The sequence below is a fragment of the Vombatus ursinus genome, unplaced genomic scaffold (genome assembly GCF_900497805.2).
Source record: "Vombatus ursinus unplaced genomic scaffold, bare-nosed wombat genome assembly UNPS02009573.1, whole genome shotgun sequence".
Lineage (NCBI taxonomy): Eukaryota > Metazoa > Chordata > Mammalia > Diprotodontia > Vombatidae > Vombatus > Vombatus ursinus.
In genome coordinates this window covers 430,016-454,811 of record NW_020949351.1, presented here as the reverse complement: position 1 = coordinate 454,811, position 24,796 = coordinate 430,016, and the positions used below count along the sequence as shown (strand labels likewise).

The window sequence follows — 24,796 nt, the reverse complement described above, 5'->3', positions numbered from 1 at the left end:
TAGAGTACTTCCTCACCGTGGCAGCTATCATCCCTACACCTTTCATCGTGGCCCTTGGTCAACTTTTGCGGCATAACTTACCCCCAAGCCACCAACTCCAAGGTCTAGTCACTATGATACTACAAGGGTCCACCTTTGCCAACAACCCCTTTTTTGGAAATAGGACTATCCTCTGTACTCCTCCTCTGCGGACCTCCTTCCTTGTGCTAATTTCTGCCATTTAGTTATTTCTCCCCTGTCCGTACTTGTGGAATTGATTTTTTTTTCCATTCCAAGAATAAGGCTTTACATTAATGCCTCTTAAATTTCATGTTATTAGATTCATCCCATTGCTCTAACCTCTCAGGATCTCTTTGGAGCTTCACTCTGCCATCCAGTAGGTTAGCTCCAAGCTTCATGTCATCTGCAAATTTTGTAAGCATGCTTTCTGTGCTTTTGTCCAAATCATTGATAAGAATATTAAACAGCAAAACATATATTGTTAGGGCACCCCACTAAATTCCTTGTTACAGGCTGACATTGACATGACTACTCTTTGGTTCCAGCCCTTCCTTTTCTGTTGATATATATACATGTATCAGTATCTGTATGTATATATGTATATATATGTATATTACCCTCCTCTATGTACTCTGTTATTCAGCCATACTGGCCTCCTTGCCATTCTTCACACATAACATTCCATCTCCCATCTTTGTGCTTTTTGTACTATCTTTTTCTCATTCCTGGAATATTCTTCCTCCTCAAATACCATTTTCTTACCAGCTATTCAAGTCCCAGATTTTTCATTCTCTTGTGAATCTCTTTTCTTATGTGGACAGCAGTAATGAAAATACCACGTGGGCTCCTAAATTCATCAGTTTTGTGAATGAAAAAGACAAATTATCCAAATAATAGCTCATGCCTGTCCAATAGCTCTATCAAATTGTTCTTCTATGTGTATATCTTGGACATTTTCTGAAAATACATAATCAACTGGACCTAAAATTCAATTTGGAGGAGATTCAACTTGATTGTATTTCAGAAATTATATACTGCTCTCAGTGATTCCAAACTTATAGATACCCTTTTTTTCAGAAAGTAATAAACTGTAATATGGTGATGAAATGGCAATTAGGATACTGAAGGGACTGGAGACCTTGCCATACTAGGATCCATTGAAGGAACTAGGTCTTTGTAGCCTTGAAAAATAGGTTCTGAGGAATGGTACATAATGGCTGAGGATGTCATCTAGAACAGGAATAATAAGCTCAGTCCATAGTGTCCCCAAGATACTAAAAGAGGAATAAAGGTGTCTAATGCTTTGGGTTGAGCCTCTCTTGAGGATTTATGGGAAAACATAGACAACAGTGGCTCAGAACACAACAACAGAGGGTAGTAATCAGTTTCAGGGAGAAGTAGGGGCGTGCCAAAACTGATGAAAGGAAGGCATTTTTTCCAGAGCAAACATTTCAACCTTTTGTTAAAATATATCCAGAGAGGCAGCTGGGTGGCGCAGTGGATAGAGCACCAGCCTTGGAGTCAGGAGGACTGGAGTTCACATTTAGCCTCAGACACTTGACACTAGCTGTGTGACCCTGGGCAAGTAACTTAACCCTGATTGCCTCAACCAAAAAAAAAAACAAAACACAACAAACCCCACATCCAGGACTGTAATACTAACCTCTGAATATGGTGCCTATGCAATTCTTTTATTCTGAATGGTTTCTTTTGAAAGTCTCTTCAGTTTTTTTCATGTTTGTTCTTCTGTTTTCATCTTTAAATACCCTTGAGGTAACTTGCTCGGTTGGATCTCTCACTAAGCTTTCTTAAAACTGCTTTTTCCCTCCTTTTGCTACTTCCTACTTTATATGGAAATCCTAGGATCTTTGTTTATCATTCTCTTGTAAGATTTTACAAGCAAGTTTATATTCTAAACCCATTTTGCCTTTGACTCTCATACCTCTTTGCTTGACAAGAAAGTCAAATGTTTGCTAACTAAGGCACCTTTAGGGCTTTTTTGGCCTCCCCATATAACAATTCGTTCACATTTATTGAATTTCTGTATGAAATTACTGTAGTCAGTGTCTATGGTCATCCATTAATATTCCATTTTTGTCATCAGTAATTTATTTAAATAGGTCAAGATAGAGTTGTTTTAATTGTATGCCATATTTTTTCTTTCTTTTTTTTTGTTTTAGTTTTGTACTAGACAGCCAAAGAAGGAATAACTCACATCATTAAAAAGTAATTTCCTTTCTGTTAAAAAATATAATCAGTTTCATGTTTTGCAGTATTATTAGGTACCTATCATCTTCTTATGACAAAACCTGATTTTTTTTTTCTCAAAGAAAGTATTTATGATAACAGTTGTGAGGTTTTTGTGTAGTCTGCAAGTCTTGGGCCTCTATTATTCCTTATTACTGATTTTTTGCAGCATGCTGCCTTTTAAGAAACAAAGTTTCTTAAAGTTCTCCTTTTGTGTTGCATTCTGATCTCTATTCTTATTGGAATCTGTAGGAAAAGAATATAAGGTATTGAGAAAGATTAAGAATTACTTTGGAAATAACAGACTTTCTATCCATAATTCAGCCAGGCTTTTTGGAAGCAATGGAATTTTAAGATGAGTTTTGAATTGGGGAATGAGGAGGATTTTTTTTTTCCTTGCTGGTAATTAGGTTTTTCTTGGTGGCCAAATGAAAAAAGTTCATTTAGCAACATCAAAAAGGATAGGGGTGGGTGGAGTCAAGATGGTGGAGAAAAGCCAGGAAGTTGCCTGAGATCTCCCCAGTTTCCCTTGGAAACAATGTTAAATCAAGTGTCTAAATGGATTCTGGAGCCACAAAACCTCCAAAAAGATGGAGTGAAACAATTTTTCAGTTTAAGATAACTTAGAAGGACTTCAGGAAAGGTCTGTCTCACTTGGATAGAAGGGGAGCACAGCCCAGCACAGTGTCCCAGCAAGCCAGCAGGATGTTCTTAACCACAGCACAGATCAGCAGCCAAGGCCCTTTGGTTCTGGCTCAGCAGGCCAGCTGTGAGACCTCTAGCCCTAGTGCAGATGGCAAACTGCTCCAGAACCCAGGCACAACAGGTTCAAGTAGGCCGGGCCACCCCAGTGCAGTGGGCAAGCCTCCAGCACCTGAGGCCCCCGTGCAGAAAGCCAGTGACCAGGCCACTGGTGCCCAGCACAAGAACCTTGGGACAGTGCCCCGTGTGCCCCAGGAGCAGAGCTCAACTTTAAAAGTGATGAAACAGACATTAAAAATTGGCAAAAAACAGAAAAGAGCCTTGACCATGGGAAGCTACAGTGACATGGTGACAAGGAAGATCAAACTCAGAAGAGGACAGCAATGTCAGAATACCTACATAGGAAGCCTTAAAGGGGAATATAAATTGATATCAGCAAAAGCAAAAATAGATCTAATTAAAAGAGATAAGGAAGGAAACTACATCTTGCTAAAAGGTACCATAGACAATTAAGTAATATCAATACTAAACATATATGCACCAAGTGTATAGGATCCAAATTCTTAGAGAAGTTAAGTGAGTTACAGGAAGAAACAGACAACAAAACTCGTATTAGTGGAGGACCTCAACCTCTCTCTCAGAACTAGATAAATCTAACCACAAAATAAATAAGAAAGAATTTAAGGAGTTGAATAGAATTTTAGAAAAGTTAGATATGGTGGACCTCTGGAGAAAATTGAATGGGAGATAGAAAGGAATATACTTTTTTCTCATCCGGACATAGTACCTACACAGAAACTGACTATGTAAATGATCATTCAAATGCAGAAATATTAAATGCATCGTTTTCAGATCGTGATGCAATAAAAATTAAGTGTAATAAAGGGCCTTGGAAAGATGAATTAAAAATTAATTGGAAACTAAATAATCTAATACTAAAGAATAAGTGTATCAAACAACAAATCATAGAAACAATTAACAATTTCATCAAAGAGAACAACAATAATGAGACAACATACCAAAATTTATAGGATGCAACCAAAGCAGTTCTTAGGGAAATTTTATATCTCTAAATGCTTATAGAAATAAAATAGAGAAAGAGTAGATGAGTGAATTGGGCATGTAACTAAAAAGGCTAGAAAAAGAACAAATAAAAAATTCCCATTTAAATACCAAATTAGAAATTCTGAAAATCAAAGGAGGGATTAATAAAATTGAAAGTAAGAAAACTATTGAACTAATAACTAAAACTAAGAGTTGATTTTATGGGGAAAAAACAATGAAATAGTTTTGGTTTATTTGATTTAAAAAAGAAAGAAGAAAATGAAATAACCAGTATCAAAAATGAAAAGGGTAAATTCACCACCAATGAAGAGGAAATTAAAGCAATAATTAGGAGCTATTTGTCCAACTGTGTGCCAATCTGACAATCTAAGTGAAATGGATGAATACTTACAAAAATATAAATTGCCCAGATTAACTGAAGAGGAAATAAAATACTTAACCCCATTTTAGAAAAAAGAAATTGAATAAGCCATCAATTAATTCCCTAAGAAAAAATCTCCAGGGCCAGAAGAATTTACAAGTGAATTCTACCAAACATTTAAAGAACAACTAATTCCAGTAGTACATGAATTATTTGGAAAATAGGCAAAGGAATCCTATCAAATTCCTTTTATGGCACAAATATGGTGCTGATATCTAAATCAGGAAGAGCCAAAACAGAAAGAAAATTATAGACCAATTTCCCCAATAAATATTGATGCAGAAATTTTAAATAAAATATTAGCAAAGAGATTACAGCAATTTATCATGAGGATAATACACTGTGACCAGGTGGAATTTATACCAGGAATGCAGGGCTAGTTCAATATTAGAAAAACTATCAGCATAATTGACTATATCAATTAAAAAAAACTAACAGAAATCATATAATTATCTCAATAGATGCAGAAAAGCTTTTGACAAAATACAGCACCCATCCTACTACAAGCACTAGAAAGTGTAGGAATAAATGGAGTTTTTCTTAAAATGATAAGTAGTATGTATCTAAAACCATCAGCAAGCATTATTTGTAATGGGGATAAGTAGAAGCTTTCCCAGTAAGATCAGGGATGAAACAAGAATGCCCATTGTCACCACTGTTATTCAGTATTGTACTAGAAATGTTAGCTTTAGCAATAAGAAAAAGAAATTGAAGGAATTAGAATAGGCATTGAGGAAACAAAGCTATCACTCTTTGCAGATGATATGATGGTATACTTAGAGAATCGTAGAATCCTATACTTAAGAGATCCTAGATCTGTTTTTGCTTTTGCTTTGTCTGATATCAATTTATATTCCCCTTTGAGGCTTCCCATGTAGGTATTTTGACATTGTTGTCCTCTTCTGAGTCTGTGTTTTGATTTCCCTTGTCTCCATAGTAGCTTCCTATGGTCAAGGTTCTTTTCCGTTTTTTTGCTAATTTTTTAAAGTCTATTTCATGACTTTTAAAGTTGAGCTCTGCTCCTGGGGCACAGGGGGCACTGTCCCAATGTATACTTAGAGAATCCACTAAAAAACTACTTGAAATAATTAACAACTTTAGCAAAGTTACAGGATATAAAATAAAACCATATAAATCATCAGCATTTCTATATATTACTAACAAAGCTCAGCAAGAGAAGATAGAAAGAGAAATTCCATTTAAAATAATTGCAGACAATATAAAATATTTGGGAGTCTACTTGCCAAGACAAACCCAGGAACTATATGAACACAATAACAAAACACTTTTCATACAAATTCAGATCTAAACAATTGGAAAAATATCAATTGCTCATGTAAGCTGAGCTGATATAGTAAAAATGACAATTCTGTCTAAATTAATTTACCTATTTAATGCCATACCAAACTACCAAAAATCATTTCATAAAGCTAAAAAAATAGTAAAATTCATCTGGGAGAACAAAATGTCAAGATATCAAGGGAATTAATCAAAAAGGCTAGGAAAGAGGAGAAGATGAGGCAGTGAGAATTATTATGGTGTCGTAGGAAAAGCAGTGGACTTAAAGAAGACTTTGATCCCAGGCTTGAATTCTCATGTTACTGGGGCAATTTATTTCACCCCTCTAAGATAATACATGTAAAAGCCTTTGATAAATTATACATTTTAATTGTCCTTGTTATGAAAGAGGTTATATTATACAGAGAGGCTTTGAAATTTAATGTGGGAAATTTGCATGTGCTGCAGAAAGTGATAAGATAGAAGCAGGGTTAGGAGAATTCCAAAAATTTTGAAGAAAATCTTGGAAAGCATGAAGACGTCTAGCGAGCTAGCCAAGGATTTTTTTGGTAGTATAAAGAAAAGGGAATGTATCTAGCAAGTATGTGGGAGGAATTAACATATGTATTAAATATGGATGTAATTGAAAGAGAGCATTAAATGTATTAAAGAAAAGGAAAAAATGAAGCAGATGGAGATCGTGGTTAAAATAGATGCCTGACCTGCCTGGCACATGCTGCCTCTTATTTCTCTCCCAGGATACCTTGTTGCTTTAGCTACTCTGGCTTGCTAACCCTATGAGTAGCAGTAGGTTGATAGCTGGTAGGAATGGTGCCTCTGTGGTAGGGCTGGGCTGGAAACGGACCTACGGTGGTCTGGTCAGTGTTACTTCTCTGCATGTTGGTGGCAGTTGGTCAGTAATTGTTGGAGCTAGGTCTGGTGGTTTGTAGAACATGGCTACTCTCAAGGCTCTTGGGTTCCGAGTCCTGGGCTGTCTCCATCAGGATCTGAGGGGAAATGGTCAGGTGATAGTGGTTGTTTGACTTGTTTAGCATATGCTGCCTACTTGTCCTGTCTAGAGTGATAATAAAGCTGACCTTTCATATAGAAATAAAACCAGTGGTCAAAGAAAAGTAATAAAAAAGATTAGTTGTATCTTTACCATATTTATCTTGAGACAGTGGCCAAAATATTGTGTAGGGAAAGGTTGGCTAATTTCTTATTTTTTTAGATCAGAGATCATCAGTAATTTTATTTTTCAAGTGAGATACTATTTGTAAAGTGCTTAGTACGATGTCTGGCCAAGAAAGCACTATATAAATGCTTTTTATTTATTCCCTTTAAAAAACAAACTAGAACAAATACTGTATAACCAAATAATTTGTTACTGAAGAAGAAACAAGATTTTGACTTCTCAATATTACGTGAATTTGTACTTAAGAGCACAACCCCAAAGCCAGATTTTTAATATCAAGATTCTTTAAAGGTAGCTATAAATCAAAAGAGAAAAAATGCTCTCCAACAAATTCAATTTTTGGTCACTAAAGTTTGTGTGAAACATTGCTATGTACATTTTTATTTTGGTCTTATGTAAGTTTTCTTTTTTCAAAAGATGTATTTTGTGATTTTTCCCAATCAAAAGTCTACCTTTATCATACATTTATTTTAGAATGTTAAAAATATAGTATGTTTTTCTTATTGTTACTGTACTTCATATTTTATTGATGTTATTTGTAACTCTAACACTACATACCTAGTATAGTTTAAAATTCAGTTTTATGCCAGCTAGCCCCCTGCATTACATCTGAAATCTACTAAGGATATTCTTTAATTCCCCCACCCCACTTTTGTCTTCCCTGTGCTTTTCTAATGCCTGAATTACTTTCTTTATGCTGTTTTTCTTTTTTCAGCAACGCGGCCGCTTAGCATGTCTCACAGTTTTGACTTGTCAGGTAAAAAAAAAAAAAAAAAGAAAGCACTTCCAACACCTGACATGGCGTTTTGTGATTTTTGTGAAGCACGTTTCACTCATCTGCTTGTTTAAACATCTATCAAAAAGAAAACTGAAGGGCTTCTTCCAAGCCACAGTCAGTGAAATCAAAGATTCAGCCTATTTGAGGCAGGAAAAAAAAATCTGTTTCCTACTCAATAGGCATTGTGTGTATATGGAATATCTATTACTTTTGTTACATTGAAAATAAAGTAAACAACTGCCAAGATTTGTTCATATGTTTGTTACAAAATTAAACTCTTTGACATCATTGTTTCAAGGAAGAAAATGTCTAAGGGACTTATGTATTGAGTGAACAATAAATTTTCTAAAGAACAAATCTAAATAGCTTAACTCAGTAATCATTATTTTACTTTAGGATTTGGTCATAGTACTTCTCTTTTCTTAAAAACAAATTTGAAGTGATTGTAGTATTACAAAATTTTGAGGAAGCTCTCTTTTATATGTCATTACCTTGACATGATACATTCAGACCAAATGTTATTACTAGATTTCTTTTCTCCTAATTCCATTAAAACAGTAAAATTATAAGAGCACCATAGTGATTTTATCATCATGTGCCCCAAATGTGAATTACAAAGCTAGACATAATTACTTAAATTAGATTAAATTCAGTGAAACTACTAGTTTTTGAGCTTTCATTTGCAAAGTTATTGCTCTTTTTTAAATTATATATATAAATTAATTATAAATTATTATTAACATAACTCTGAAAATTACAACACATGTCAATTAACCAAGAGTCAAATCAAATGTTGAGTGTTCCACATAATTTTCAAAATAATATCTTAAAATTAAGACGTTTTTCAGATTAGAGTATTTTCTAATCTGCTTAAAAGTGAATAGTTACTGTTAATCATAAGGTATGAGATGAGGCTCCATCAGTTTTTTCCAGAAGTTTCTTTTCCTCCTTAGTATAAATTGTCTGTCAGTATTCAAAGAATTGTTGGCATGTCTTGCCTACAAAATCACATACTAACAAAAGTAGCAGGCTATTAATGTATTATGTTTTTGAGACTAAAATAGAGTGCTAACACTCTAATATGTTCTAGAGTGGTACCACTATAAAACTCCTTACAATTTGTATTCTTGTAGCATTTTCAGCTATGATTTTTATACCAGTTTGTTTTCATAGTACATTAGAGAAGTAGAACAAATTCATTTGATATAATATTTTTAGAAATTTAACTTAAAATACCTATCATATGGCACTTAAATTTGATCATTTGACTGACTACTGAAGAGCCCTTCCTGTTTTCTTTGTTCATTTGATAAATATTACTTTAGCAACCATTTTCCTGATGCATTATCATCCTAGAAAATTTGGTTTGAAAAGGAGACTCCAGGCATTGAGTGTTTGTTGAGTGTATCTGTGTTACTGCTAATGTCCAGAACTGGGTATTCTCTAAAGCAATTTGGCTGAAATCGAACATAATGAAGGGGAAATCTGCAAAATATCAAATGACATTAATAATTGTTACTTGATATCATCAGTCACACGTATACAGTAAACTGTTGACTGCAGAAATTCACATTGGACGCAGTCCAATAAATATTAGATATGGTTGGCTCATCTGAGCATCATATACATGTTTATATGTATTTATACATATAAACATATATGTGCACATTCATGCCTATGTTTGATGTCGATAGCTTAGAGAAAGATGATCCAACTGAAACAAAAGCCGGTATTTTCAATGCGGAAGAGTAGCCAAAATTTTTTTATGTCATTGCTTGATATTTATTGTATGTTTATGGCTTCTAATTACTGTTTTGTTCATATTTCCCTAGCTGTTTTAAAATGCATTTTCCATTAATGCTTTCTCTTTCAACAAATCACTGTTCTAAGAATATAAACTGAAAAGCTTGACCCATTCTGTTAACCTAAAATGAAAGAAGTGAAAATCCATTTCCTTTCTAATAATTATTCATAAGTTCACGTTGAATTTAAAGATGTCAACTCATATTAGATCTTTTTATTCCTAGTGATAAATCTGTACAACATGTTTAACAAATCATAAATTTATTACTTGGATGTGTAAAAATATTTTTTTACATGTATGTATTAAAATTTCAAATTATATATTCGTCTTTTAGAAATTAGAAAACTTAAGAGTTGCAAGGGACCTCAGCATCCATCCAGTCCTACCTATAGCCAAACAAAACAAAACGAAAAAAAAAAGAATCTCTGATACATTTCTCACAAATTGTCATCCAGAGTCTGCTTGAAGACTTCGGACAGGGAACATATTGCCTTCTAAAGCAGCCCATTCCACTTTTTGTTAACTAATGAATAGAAAATATTTCCAGTGATCAACCTGAATTTTCCTCTTTGCAGCTGCTAAACATTGTTACTGGTTCTGCTCTCTGGGTCAGAACAAGTCCATGCTTTGTTCTCATGACAATTCTTATACTTGAAAACAACTCATATGTGCCCCCCGCCTCCCCAAAGCCTTGTCTTCTGGCTTGCCTCCCCAGTTCCTTCAGCCAGTTCACATTTAGCATTGATCAGTGTCTTTTACCATCCTGATTGCCATCCTCTGGAGCAGTGGTGTCACACTCGAATAGAAATGGCTGTGGACCACATGGCGACTTAGTTTTAAAATGTGATATTATCTGTGTTTTGTTGTATTTATATTTATTTTGTTAGATATTTCACAATTACATTTTAATATGGTTCTAGCCACACTTGGGAGTAAGGGCTGCATGCAGTGTCACGTATTTGACACCTGTCCTCTGGATAGTCCATAAGTTATCAGTGTCTTTTCTAAACTGGCCTGAACACAGTGTTCCACATGTGTTGGGGCTAGGACAGCTTTTCATTATTCAGTACTGCTGAGTTTATGATTATACAAATAATGTCAGTTTAAAAAATTGGTAATCAAGAGAATAAAATGATTTAGAAATTTTACAAAAAGCGTAAGAGCACATTTCTATTATATCAGTCACATACATTATAACTAGGAGACTTTTTTTCCAAACAAAAATCAGTTCTGTGATTTCATGAGTGTAGGAAGCTCCTGGTGAAAACTCTCTCTAACAATACAGACATATACCTGCTCTCAAATTTGTGGGCTTAGAGAGTTATCTGGGCCCAGAGAGGTTAAGTGATTTACTCAAGGTCAAATATCCTCTATGTAAATATGTGTCAGAAGTGAGACTGGAGCCCAGGTCTTTCTGACTCCAACGTCAGTTCTATCCACTACATGTCACTGCCTCTCATAGGAAATCTATCAACACTACAAATAGCATATGATTAAAGGATTGTGATATATATGTATGTGTACATATGCACATATAAGAGAATATAGCTACACACAGATCTGTCATATCTATTTCTTTCACAAGTAATGCATGACTGAGTATTAAACATTTGGAATTATGTATTCTTTCTTACTAAATGTAATATTTTGGTACTATACAAAATTTCTATTCCAGGAATTTCAATGAACAGACAATAAGTTTACTGGAAAGTTTCTAAACTCTATTAATGTAGTTTACAGTATTATAGAGAGATAAAGTAAAAGGCTTTTAAATTTTATTTAGAATTAAGGTAGTTTTGTTTGAAGTTCTGATGTTTGCCATCATTTAATAGTTTTAGGAGTATTAATTCAGGAGTTCAACCCTTTGATGATAATCATCATCATCATCATCATCAAGCCTTTTTAAAGAATTTGTTATGTGCTAGTCACTAAGCTAAGCACATGGGGTGATACAAAGAAAGGCAAAAAATGTGGTCCCTGCCTGGAAATCCAGTAATTGCGACCGGGTAAAATGGTGGTGCCTTGATTGTCTGTGGAACTCTCAAATATCACTACATGAAAACATGAGCTGAAGCATATAATAAAACCACCCTATCTAATGAAGGGGTTGTGATGAAAGAGCTTTATAAACCTCAAAGTGTTACCTCAATATGAGTTTATACTATTAGAGTTTCCTTTCCTAAATATTCAGTAAATCATTTAAGCTTTATTTTAATAATTTTTAAATTGTTTTTATCTTTTTCTCAGGTTTACAGATTTTCCATGGCTATTCAAAGTTAAGATCTAATCTGTTAGCCCAGAAAATACATGATGAAATTTATGGCTGAGATAATTTTCCATGTTTGGGTCATCATTTCATTTACTAAAGAGGAAAATTAGTTGGACTCTTATCTATAGTGACATTTCAACATTAATATAAGTTCATGTTTTATTTATTCAGTGCTTTCCTTATTTCTTTAATGAATTTTCAGTCAGTCTGGCCTTGATGAATGTAATCCATCTTCTTTTCACTCTAATTTATTTACATATATGTATATAATCACCTATGCATAATTCCATACATGTATAACCATACACATGTGTATATATGTGTAATTTCATGTGCATACACACATGTACATATATGTGAAAGACAGTGTGATAAGTGGATAGAGAAGGGGGTATCAAAGTCAGGAAGACCCTGTTTGGTTCATCTCTGACACACACTGGCTAGGTGACCCAGGGAAGGTCGCTTAGGGTCTCAATGCCCCAGGCAATTCTCTGAGAACTTAACATTAACTGGTAGTAATCCTGGTGAAAAGCTTAATTTAGAAAGGCCAACATCACCCACTGCATCTGGGTCATCTGCCAGTATAGCTGGGATTTAAATCCAGTTTTCTTTTCAGCATTCCCTGCTCTTTTAGCCAGTAAGATGCAAACCCTCTGTATTGGTAGAGAAGGTTCTTCCCTGGGAACTCCTTATACTTAATGACATTACAGGTCTAGTCAAACAAAATTCTGTATGTTTTTGTTAAGTACACATGCAGATGAATATATATGAATACAGGTTCATAAATTTGGAGCTGGGAAAAATGTGAGAGGTCATCTAGTCCAACCCTCTAATTTTGTTGTTGAGAAAACAGAGGCCCAGAAATGTACAGTGACTTTCCAAGGTTACATAGGTATTAAATAGTAGAGCCAAGATTTTAAACCAGGTCCCTTTCCAGCTGTACCATGCCATTCAATTACTTCAGTTTGCTCAACTGTAAAAAGGGGATAATAATAACACCCACCTCACAGGTCTGTTGTGAGGACCAAATGAGGTAATATTTATAAAAAGTACTTAGCATAGTGGCACATAGTAGGTGCTATATAATTATTCTCTTCCCTTCAGTCTTCTTAAATGTGTGAAACCAGACCTCTTCCTCACTTGTAACAGTGCATTGTTATGCTTTTTTTTAAAAAAAAAAAAACACAAAACTAATTTCTTCTCTTCTTCACCTGTTTTCTGCAGCCTCATTAGAGAGAGTAAATTTAGTATTTCTGGGTCCCAGTGTCTGCTTCTATAAAATGAGGAGGTTAAATATCTAAGATCTCTTCCACCTCTGTGTTCTAACTTGAATATATGAATAAGGTGACCCAGCCACAGTGTCTTTTAAGTGGGATTTGCCAGTTATTCTTAAATATGATTATCTCACACGTGCTCTAATAAATTTTTTTTGTAAAAAAAATTGAGATTAAAATCTGAAATATTATATGGGAAATTGTTTCTTTGTGTGTGCTTCCACATGTATGTTTTGGTTTGTTTTGATTGCCTTTCTTAGATCACAACATGTGCTTTTTTGTTTCTTTTACTAGATGTAACCACTCCTGAATCTCCAAAGAAAGGGACAGAAGCCTCTGTGTTGAATGGCAGTTTAACACCACAAACAAAAGCCAATGGTGTAAGTGGCCCACCAACAACAGTGCAACGGAAGAAACTCCTTAAAGCTCCAACTTTGGCTGAACTGGACAGCTCTGAATCAGAGGTAAAGTAGTCCAGCTTTCTCCAGTTCAACATGGAAACTTCTCTCTTCAATATAGGATACCTGGACACCACTAAATACAGTACTTCAACTGGTATCTAACTTTTTCTTAGTTTTCTAATCTCTTAGGTAGGAAGTAAAATTCAGGGCATTTATTGAGAAGTGGAATAGTGACTCAATCAGGTACCACTTAGCCATGACCAATTCAGAATGAACATGGATGGCATCTACAATTTAAATCAACCTGGATATATAACATCTGTTATGTTCACAGCACTATGCATGGCAGGGATATAAGGATAAAAATGAAATAGCCCCTGAATTCAATGAACTTACTTTGCTGGTGAGTCTCTTTTCAATACTAGATATTCTTTTAACCAATAAGATCCGACCTTCATCACAAACCTAGTTTTGAATGGTATTGGTCATGTAATCCCAGCTATTAAGAAAAAGTGACCAGGATACTTGGACAATTAGAAACAGGGAGCTATTAGATAAAAGGAGGGGGCCAAAACCACAGAGAGAAACAATCTATTATATGAGGTCAGGGAAAGTGTTTCATCATGTACAGAAAAGGATTCTTATCATTAGCCTAGACCATGGAAGGCATATTAGATGTCCTGCCATTAAAAGCCAGTCCTTTAAATACTCATAGGTGCAGGAGTTATATAAGCACTGTACTAAGCACTTTACAATTATTATCTCATTTGACCCACACAACAGCCCTGGGAGGTAGGTGCTATTACCATCCCCATTTTACAGCAGGGTCACACAGCTAGTAAGTATCAGAGATTTGGATTTGAACTCAAGTCTTCATGACTCCAGGCCTGGCACTCTATCCACTGCACTACCTAGCTGCCCCTAGGGTTGAAATGAAAAGCAACTAAATAATAATATACCTTGTTTGATTATATATTTTCTTCATTCATTTAGCATATTCTTTTATTCATAAAAAATCGAGAAAGATTTTTCATGTTTTCATAAATGAAACCCTGCCCCCACATATTCATGCATGCTATTTTCTACTTTAAAATAGTAATGATAATGCCAACAAGCTTCTCTTAAAAAAAAAAGAAAGAAAGAAAAGTATAAAATTAAAGGAGCAGCTGGAGAAAGCTACTTAGCATTCATTCTTCTATTCCCAGTTGTTTTTTTTTTCCTTCCTTGTCCCTTTTTGTTTTTTATCTCTGTTGGCTTGTAACTCTAGTTATATGGATTGATACAAGTAGAATTGGTGGCTATGTAGGGAAGGGGGGGATGCCTGGAAGCAAATGGAAATGTCAAGAAGCATGGGGGTATTGACCTTTTCCTGGGGTAAAGTCATTTAATCTCCAAACCTGAAACATGAAAGAAAAAATTAAATGTAAACAGGTTTCAGTCGCTTGCAAATCACTTCTCTCTCCCAAAAACTTAAACCTAACCTTAATAAAACATTTATTTATTTTGCTTTAAGGCAGAAAAGTTAACCTATAATCCATTTAACTTTTTAAACTCCATCCTGGAGTGGAATGCTGTCCAACCTTGTAGAACCTTTTCTTAAACCTAATGAGCAAATTTGCATCAGAAAACTATTATAAGGACACCTCCTCTCCTATGGAAATGTTTTTAGTGACCCTCTTGACTTTCTCTTTTGAAGCAAAACTCTCCACGCACATGTACCATCTAACCCACCCACCTATCCCCAGAATAGCACTTTCTCTATTTCTTTTGTTTTTTAAATTTTATTTTATTTTCAACTGGTTAACATTTTATTTCTCTCCCTACCCACCCCACCCCCTTAATGGAAAAAAGTTTTAGACTGTGTTATAACAAATATGCTTCGTGGAACAAAACAAAGTGTCCCACATTGGTCATGTCCACAAATAGATATTTCATTCTGCACTTTGATAAGAGGCTCACTGTTCATCCTCTGGAATTGTGATTGGTTATTGCATTGATCAAAGTGCTTAAGTTTTTCAGAGTTGTTTGATTTTATAATGTTATTGTTATTGCACAAGTTATTTTTCTCATTTTGATCACTTCACTCTGCATCAGCCATATAAATCTTTCCAGGTTTCTCTGAAACAATCCTTTTCATTGCTTTTATCTAGTTCTCTTACTCCCTCTGACCCTTCCCAACCCACTTCTTTTGAGAGACTATAGTGATTAGTGTTTCTTCACAAGCTTCTTACACTAGACACTCCATCGCTCAACTCTGGGCTTGTCCCCCAACCCTGGAATTTCTCTCCCACCTCAGCTGCTTCTCCTGCTGTCCCTGATTTTTTTCCAGTTCCAACCAAAATCTCACCTTCTATACAAGAAGTTTTTCTGAGTCTCCCTTAATGCCATCACCTTCCTTCTGAAATTATCTCCAGTATAGTCTGTGTATCTCGTTTGTATGTAGTTGTTTGCATATTGTCTTCTCTATTAAATTGTGAGCTCCTTGAGAACAGGGACTGTATTTTGCCTTTTTTTTTTCTATATCCCCTGTGCTTAGAAAGATAAGCACTCCAGAGCCCTGTCCTGATCCCTCTTGTCTCTCTACACATTTTCATTTGGTGAACTCATCACCTCCCATGGGTTTCATTATCTTTATGTAGAAGACTGTCCCAATCTATGTGTTCAAACCTCATCCCTCTCCTGAGTTTCACCAAATACCTTTGAGAAATTTTGAACTGAATATTCCAGAAACATCTCAAACTCAACATATTCAAATCAGAACTCATTAACTTTCTCCTGAAACCAACCCCTCTTCAAAATTTCCTCATTTCTGTTGAGAGCAGCCCTTTCCTCCTGGCACTTGGGTTCATGTCCTGAGTGTCATCCTTGACTCCTCACTTACCTAACCTTACATATCCCATCATTTATCAAGTTTTGCTGTTTCAGTTTCCACAATATCCCTTAGCTGCCTTTCCTGAAAGACATACCATCTCCCATTGCTTGTCACTGACTCCATTCCTAGAATGCTCTCCTTCCTCACTTCCACCTCTCAGGATCATCTTTAAGATCCATCTCAAGCTCTGCCTTTTGCATGAGGCCCTTCCTGGTTCCCCCAACTGTTAAAGCCTTTCCCTGACCATGTTTACTTTATATTTGCTTTATGTGTGTCCTATACACATATATGCATGTTGTCACTCCCCCACCCCATTAGAATTTAATCTTCTTGAGGGCAGAGACTGTCTAGTTTTGTCTTTGTGTCCTCTGTCAATCAGGAAGCATTTATTAAGTGTGTGCTATGTGCCAGGCAGTGTGCTAAGCCCTAAGGATACAAAGAAAGGCAAAAGATCATCTCTGCTCTCAAGAAATTCACAGTAATGGAGAAGATAACATGCCAATTATTTCATTTCCCACCTGGTTGCACTACTTTGGGCTTCTTCAACATGTGCTGGATACTTTCCCTTGCTCCTGTCCCCCAGTTTTCAGTTTCCTTTTGTTTATTGTCTTCCTCCATTACATTGTAAGTTCCACGAGGGTAAGGGCTCTCTTTCTTTTTTATATGTTTATCCTCAGCTCTTAGCACAGTGCCTGGCACATAAATAGGCATTTAATAAATATTTATTGACTGACTGAGATTCATACAGGAGAAACTGAAGAGTGCCCAAAATCTGGAGGAGCATCTTGTGTGAGGAACAGCAAAGAGGCCAGTGTCACTGAATGAAGAGTAGGGGTGAGGAAATGGATAAAAAGACTGGAAAGGCAGGAGGAGGGTGGGTTGTGAAGAACTTTGGAATTGTTTGCAAAACAGAAGATGGTGAAAATGTCAGAGTAGAGAAGATGGCATATATGAAACATGTTATGAAGGTGGAAACAATAGGATTTGACCTCTGCTTGGATGGGGTGGGTGATGGTAAGAAAGTGAGAAGTTGAGGATAATACCTGGGTTGCCAACCTAAGAGGAAGATGGTGCCCTCAACAGTAATAGGGAAGTTTGGAAGGGGGGAAAAGTATTTTGGGGGTGTGTGTGGAGGTGGTGGAGGAATAGATGAATTCAGGTTTAGATATGTTGAGTTCAATATATCTCTGGGACACCCAGTTTGAGATGTCTAATATGCAGTTGGAAATGTGATTCTGGAGGTCAGCAGAGAGCATAGAATTGGACAAATAAATCTGAGAATCATCAGCAAAGAGATGATAGTTGAATCCATGGGAGCTGATGAGATCACTAAGTGAAATAGTATAAAGTGAGAATAGAAGAAGGCCCAGGACAGAGCCCTTGTGGGATATTAGTGGTTAGTAGACATGATCTGGATGAAGATCCAACAAAAGTGACTGGAAAGGAGCAACCAGATAGTTAGGAGGAGAACCAGGATAGTGTAGTGCCCAGGAAACCTGGACAGAAGAGAATACCAAGAGGAGGGTAATCAACACTGTCAAAGGCTGCACAAAATCAAAAAGGATGCGGATTGAGGAAAGGACATTAGATTAACTCTGGGGAGAACAATTTCACTTAAATGATGAGGTCGGAAGCCAGATTGTAGAGAGTTAAAAACAGAATGAAAGGAAGTGAAGACAGTAATTATAAACAACCTTCTCAAGGGGTTTAGCCGCAAAGGGAGAAATGATAAGAGATGATAGCTAGTGGGAGTGTATGGATAAAGTGAGAGGTTTTTGAAGATGGAGGAGACATGGGCATATTTGTAGATGTTAGGGAAGCAGCCAGTAGACAGGAATAATTAAAGATAAGTGAGAGCAAAGATGACAGAGGAGATGGTCCTCTCTGCTTGAGGAGACCAGATGGAATAGGATTACTTGTGCATGTGAAGGGGTTTGCCTTAGGAAAGAGAAGTGACACCTCTTCATGTGACACGGGAGTAAAGGAGGAGAAAGTGGCAGAAGGCATCTGGTGGTATGAGATGAGGAAAAGGGGAGAGAAGAGAGCTCTTGGAGATTGGCCTCTGTTTTGTTTTGTTTTGTTTTGTTTTTTCAGTAAAATACAAGGCAGGGTTCTCAGCCAAGAAAGTGGGAGGACAGGAAGCCCTGGAAGGTTTAAAGAGGGATGAAAAGCTTTGGGAAAGGGCCTGTGGTGAGTGGGATAGTAAGTTGATTAGGGAGGTTTAAAAAGGATTGCCTTGCCATAATGAGGGCCCAGTTAAAATCATATCACACAGATTTGTAGTGGATCTACTCCACATGGGTTTATGATTTTTTTCCTGTTTTATGCTGCAGTGTGTGTAGGCACAAAGGCAGCAGATGGTAGGAATATTCCAAGGCTGAGGCTTGGCAGGACAAGATCACGAAAACAATAAGGGATCAAGGAACTTGATGAGAAGACAATGGAGAGTTGAATTGGTTCAGAATGGGGGGAGGGGAGAATAGTGTGGCTAGTGCAGGAGTGATGATCTGTGAAAGAACTGAGGGGTAGAGGTCGTGGTGAGGATGAAGGCCCAGTAGAGCCAGAAGTGGAATGACAACACATAGTGATCAGGTAAGGGAATTTCAGAGTTCATGCACATGAAAGTGGTTCATTTGTGGGTAATGACAAGATGAAAGGTATGACTATCTTTTTGTGGGGCTGAGGTTTGGTGTTGTAGTACTCCCGAGGACTTGTGAAGTTAGGGTATTTAAGGGATTATCAGTATTTATGTTGGAGTCCCTTGGTATGAGGGCAGGAGCTGGGGAGCAGAAAAAGACTATGAATTCATTGAGGAAAGAAGGGAAATATCCTGAGGGTGGCCCAAGAGGCTGTGTCATCAAGAGGGAGCCAGGTCTCAGTGAGACCCAGAAGACGAAAGAGTGGGAAATGAAAAGATTTAAGATGAAAAAAGGTTGGTTACCTACTGAATGTGTATTCTAGAGAGCATAGTGGAAAGGGTAGATGATGTTAGAGGTGTTGGTTTGGGGGGGACTGGGAACAAGAGGTGGAGAGTAGGGGAAGATTTTAATGTTAATGATGCCTAGGGGTTCATAATCACAGCTTGGGCAGGGTGTAGGGAGTAGGGGGTGGAATACATTAATCACTGAGCAGTGAATTGAGATAGATTTCCATGGTTCATAGTTACTTGGCCTCAAGGTGTAGTCCTCTCAGGGCCTTTAGGCAATTCAGGGACTAGTGCAGAGAGCTGAAGAAGTGCTGTTACTCCCCTTCTCCCAAGGCAGAAGACCAGGCTGGAGACTTGTTGGAATGGCCTTCTCCTCCTTCCGAAAGAGAGAAGTCTGGTGCTGTGTTGCATGGAACATAGTATTTCTCCTCTTCCATTTTCCTCTTGCAGCTCAGTTCAGTTTCAACCTCACACCACAAGAAGCCCCTCCCAGAATAAGCCGATCACTTCTAGTCTCATCACGGTTGCTGCTAAATCAGCTTTGTTCACCTCCCCACCTCCCTCAGCGTCCACTCCCCTCTGATTGGAGAGCTAGATGATAGAGCACTAACCTCCCCAAAGCTTTCCTTTAAAGATGGCAAGACCTGGACTTTACAGCTCACTCCACTGCTCAGGCTGAGTACTTCTGCTGTCCCTCTCTTCCTATTTCCTTTTATGTATTATCTTCCCCTATTAGATTGTAAGTTCCTTGAGGGCAGGAGCTGTCTTTCTTTTTCTTATTTGTATCCCCAGCACTTGCACTGTGCCTGGCACATAGTAGAGGCATAATAAATGTTTATTGAGTTGAATTAAAATTCATTGAGAGGCAAGAGACCAGGTAAGAGACCTTACTTCGCAATGCAGGAGACTAGTGCAAGTGTGGGATGGATGGAATATCATTTCTCCTCTTCCCAATGGAAGCTGGAGATCAGGCAGATTACCTAGCACAGACTCTGGCACATAGGCATATTATACATGTTTGTTGATTAATTGATTGAATTTATATCAAGTCTGCCATCTCTGAATTTATCTGTTAAGATCTCTGAAAATCTAATAGAATTGTCTTTTTATCTTTGTTTTTTCTATTATAACATTGTTAACTGCAAACTGAAACATGCAAATCTATAATTTGTTGTTATCTTTAAACAAAACTCTTACTTTTGCCCAGGTTCCATTGACTTTAAACCTCCAATGTCCATCGTTGGTCCATGAATTTGTCAGAATTCTTAAGTCTTTTCAGAGGTCTAAAGGTTATTATACTTGAGCTCTCCTTTCTGATCAGGAAGAAGTATAGTTCTTGGGTATTCCTCCTGAAGACTATGGGCAAAGCAACCTCTTCTTTCTTCCTAGCCATTTTAGCATGTTATAAAATCTTCTCATGAGGGCCATCTGGCCTGCTGACTTATTTTCCAGGCTTCTTTTTGAAGAGGAAATCTACTTCCACATGCTTTATAATTCTCTTCAGTTATAAATTTACATGTTTGTAACTATAGCTGAAAAGGTGACCAATGATCCCTGTTTTAGAATTATAGATTTAGAGCTGAAAGGGGACCTTACAGACCACCTAGTTCAAAATCATTTTAAAAAAGGAAACTGAGTCTCAACTTTTGTTATTTTCCTAGGGCACAAAGGTAGCAATTAGCAGAGACAGGATTTGAACCCAGGTCCTCTGAATCCAAATACAGCGCTCCTTCTACCTCTGATTACAAATATGAACACTTCCTAATTCATAGTTGTAAGCATGCCTTAAACTTTCTGCTATTTGCAATGCCTTTAGCAATGACCAAGATGATTTTATTCATCTCTTCCCTATCTCCTGCTGCTGCAAGCTTAACAGATATGAACAGCTCATGTTTTGCAGCTGTTGATCTCACCATTTATTAACTCAGACTATTTCAGTGTACCATTCAAGTATTTTTTATCTGCCAGATTTTTCTCTTTGCCTCATCCTAGTTTAAAAACTTTGATGTTCTGGTATCCTACCTTCTATTACTAACTTGCACCTTGCTCAGTTGAACTAAATTAAAAGCATGGCTTTGATGTCTGTAGGTTGACTATACCAAAACCTCATCATTAACTGCTGTACTACATTATTAACTATGTCCTGTGAAGTTTATGATATTAGGATGTGTAGGCTGAGATGCTTAAATTTTAAAAATCAACTCTTAATTTTTTCATTTAATTTTAGGCATATTTCTAATATAGCCACATAATGTAGTTATTCTTTTAGATTAGTGGTCATTAATTTCAAATGAAAAAGTAAAATCTCTGAAAATAGTTTTAATTAATAACAGAAATAGCTATATTGGTAAATATAACTTTTCCTATCCTTTATTGAGTCATTAGTCCATTTACAAGGCTTTTGTCTGGCTTTCCAATTTTCTGCCTCTTAAGATGTAGAAATAAGATATATTATTTTATATGACCACATTGATAAAATGAAACAAAAAACTGTGGTTACCTTCTTTGGAATTTCTGGATAAGATCTTTTCTAAAGTATATACTAAAGGCATTACATATGCTGAGTCGGGACACAGAGGCTCAACAGAAATTCATTAATTTATTCACTGCCAGATCCTATATCTTCTTAACGTGGGCTGAATGATACAAATTGTAACTTATCCTTGCCTACTCCCTCTTTGAGACTTTTGTCCACTTCTTACAAATCTTTCACAGGGACGTTCGTTGTCTTAGTGCCATCCTTGAGATTGCTTGGCATTGTTTGAATGCCAGTGGAACATAATATATCTGTCATTTAGCAGAATCTTAGATCAACCTCACTGGGCATCAGCAGGAGAAGGCCCATTCCTTCACATACTCTATATACCAGTAGTATCAACCTTTTTGGTATTGCCTGCATGTGCTTTTACATGTCCCTTAGTGCCAAAAATGTGCTTCTTCTCACCTCTGCCTTATAGAAACCTAAGATTTCTTCAAAACTCAGCTCAAGTGCTACCTTCCACCAGAAATCTGTTCTGATCCTTTTAGTTTCTAGTGCTTTCCACAAAAATTACTTTTTTTATATTTCTTATGTGCGTACATGTTTTCCTCCAGTAGAATGTAAACTCCTTATGGTCAGGCACTACTTGCTTTTTGTCTTTGTATCCCCAACATCTAGCACATAGTGTTTGATGTGTAGTAGGTACTCAATAAATAAATACTTGTCACATTAAAAGAATTACTGAATCAAATGTTTTTTTTAAATAACCAACAAATAATTTGTAGATTGGGATTTCATAGTCCCTATACCTTCAGTCAGGTTGTATGATTATGAAGATGTGGTCTTTTGTAGAATATTATTTGTACCTTTCTCAAAGTTGCAATGAGGATGCCCTCTTTGCATATGTAGATTATTATCATAAAAATTTTATTGAGTTTAGAAAGTAGGGGATATGGGCCAGTAATTATTATTAACTTTCTTAATTTACTTTTTTTTAGTAATAGTAGATCTAATTTTTTAAAAATCTTTTGGTAATATCCCCTCTTGCCAATATTTGAGGATAGATCCCCTTCAAAGAAAGTCATATATAAAAAATATTTATAACAACACTTATGTGTCAGCAAGAACTAAAGTCAAAATGAGTTGCCCATTGTCAACCAGATGGAAACGGCTCTAACCTGTGGGTGGCCGGAGCTGAACAGAGCAGGCTAAAGACAGGACAGTCAGGAATCAAACAGAAATTTAATTTCAAAGTGAGGGAAACAGCTTGCAAGAAAGGACACATGTGCCAGAGCCCTGCCCCTAGTGGGGGCGGGGTGCTTTAGTGTAAAAAGATTGAAATATTTATACCAATGGCTGTACAGTGAGCTGTAATCCTGAAAATGAAGGGTAACAGCAACAATGTGACAAGTTTGATTCATAGCAGGGTTTCATGACCAGAAACAATTCTGGGATTTTGCTGTGGCTGAGATCATCCCAAGAGTGAGCGCAAAGGATTGTTGTTATGCCAAGCTCAGGGCACAGCTTGCTTGCAGGGCCTTCAAAAAGCTTAAAAAAACAGGGTGTCTCCTAATATCTTGACACCGTCAAGATATGGTGGGGGAAGGCATCTGAATGATATGAGATAAAGAAGAAAGGAGACAAAGGAACTCTTGGCAAATACTCTCATTTTTTTTCATTGAAATATGAGGCAAGGTTGACAGGGCGGGGAAACAGGATTCTGTGGGAGGTTTGAGTATGAATGAAAAGCTTTGGAAAAGGTGCCATCGTGAGTGGAATAGTGAGTTGATTAGAGAAGTGTAAAAGGATTGATTTGCTACTGTGAAGGTATAGTTCAGATTATGTAACACAGATTTGTAGTGAGCAGGGCTTCATGATTTTTCCCAGCTTCATTCAACATCAAATAAGTGCAAGTAGTCTTAAGACTGAGACTTGGCAGGACAGGACCAGTGATAGGATAAGGAGGCAGAGGATACAAGAGAAGAGATTATACAGTTGGACTCATCAATTCAAAAGAAGAGTATAGCCAATTCAGGAATGATGACCTGAGAAAGAACTGGAGGATAGAGAGATTGGAGTTTATGATAAGGATGAAGACTAGATTTAGAGTTACAAGCCAGAGCGCAAGGTGGAATAACAACAGAGTGATCAGATAAAGGAATTTCAGAGATCCATGAGCATGAAAGTGGATCATCCTGTTTTCTAGTTCTGCTTGCTTTGTGTTTCAGTTTGTAGACATCATTCTAAGTTTCTTTGAATTCTTCAGATTTGTCGTTTCTTACAGAATAGTAATATTCCATTATATTCACGTTCTACAATTTGATCAGCCTTACCTCAGTAGATAGAAACCTACTTTCCCTCCAGTTTTTTGCTAATACAAAAAATGCCATTAAAATATTTTCTCTCACTCTCTTTGACCTGGCTGAAGAGATACATGCATGCACACACGCATATATGTATATATCCACATGTGTATATATGTATGCATATATGTATATGTTAATATGTATGTATAGGTACACATATATGTATATATGTGTGTATACATATGCATGCCTAGTAGTAGTATTTCTAGATCAAACAATATGTACAGTTTAGTTTCTTTTCCAGTTTAATTTCAAATTTTTTGGAGCAATTGAACTAATTTAGTTTTACCAACAGTGTGTTGTATTACCCCACCTCTCATTTCTGTCACTAGCCTCTCAGAATAGCAGCTGTCCCAGCGAATCTTTATATGGAGAAGCAGAGAATAACAAGTCTTGACTCGACAAAGTCTACAGGATTCAACATGGAGTATGACTCTGAGGGCATCAGTCTTGATCTGACTTCTCACTGTCTTCTCTGAATGCTTTGTGAACAATCTCTGATGACTCTGAGTTCCATGACTTTAGGCTGCAGTAATCCTGGGAAGGTGTCTCATCTACATGGTTATCCTGAGGCAGGACTGGATTCCAATGCAGGGTTTCACCTGCATAATTAAACCCTTGGGAACTCATGAAGTCATTAAGTGAGAGTGTAGGGAAAGAAAAAAAGAGCAACCAGTGCAGGGCCTTGGGAGACACCCACTATTAGAAGCCATGATATG

The 24,796-nt window shown here is 36.6% G+C and overlaps 1 protein-coding gene across 2 annotated transcripts in view; it reads left to right on the top strand.

Moving 5' to 3' along the window:
- Positions 1-24,796, top strand: part of SPIRE1 (spire type actin nucleation factor 1) — a 240,612-nt gene that overhangs the window by 192,938 nt on the left and 22,878 nt on the right. For both annotated transcript variants that reach the window (XM_027852423.1, XM_027852422.1), the window contains exon 9: positions 13,328-13,497. In XM_027852423.1, coding sequence (XP_027708224.1) covers positions 13,328-13,497 — 170 coding nt within the window. The remainder of the gene's footprint in view (positions 1-13,327; positions 13,498-24,796) is intronic.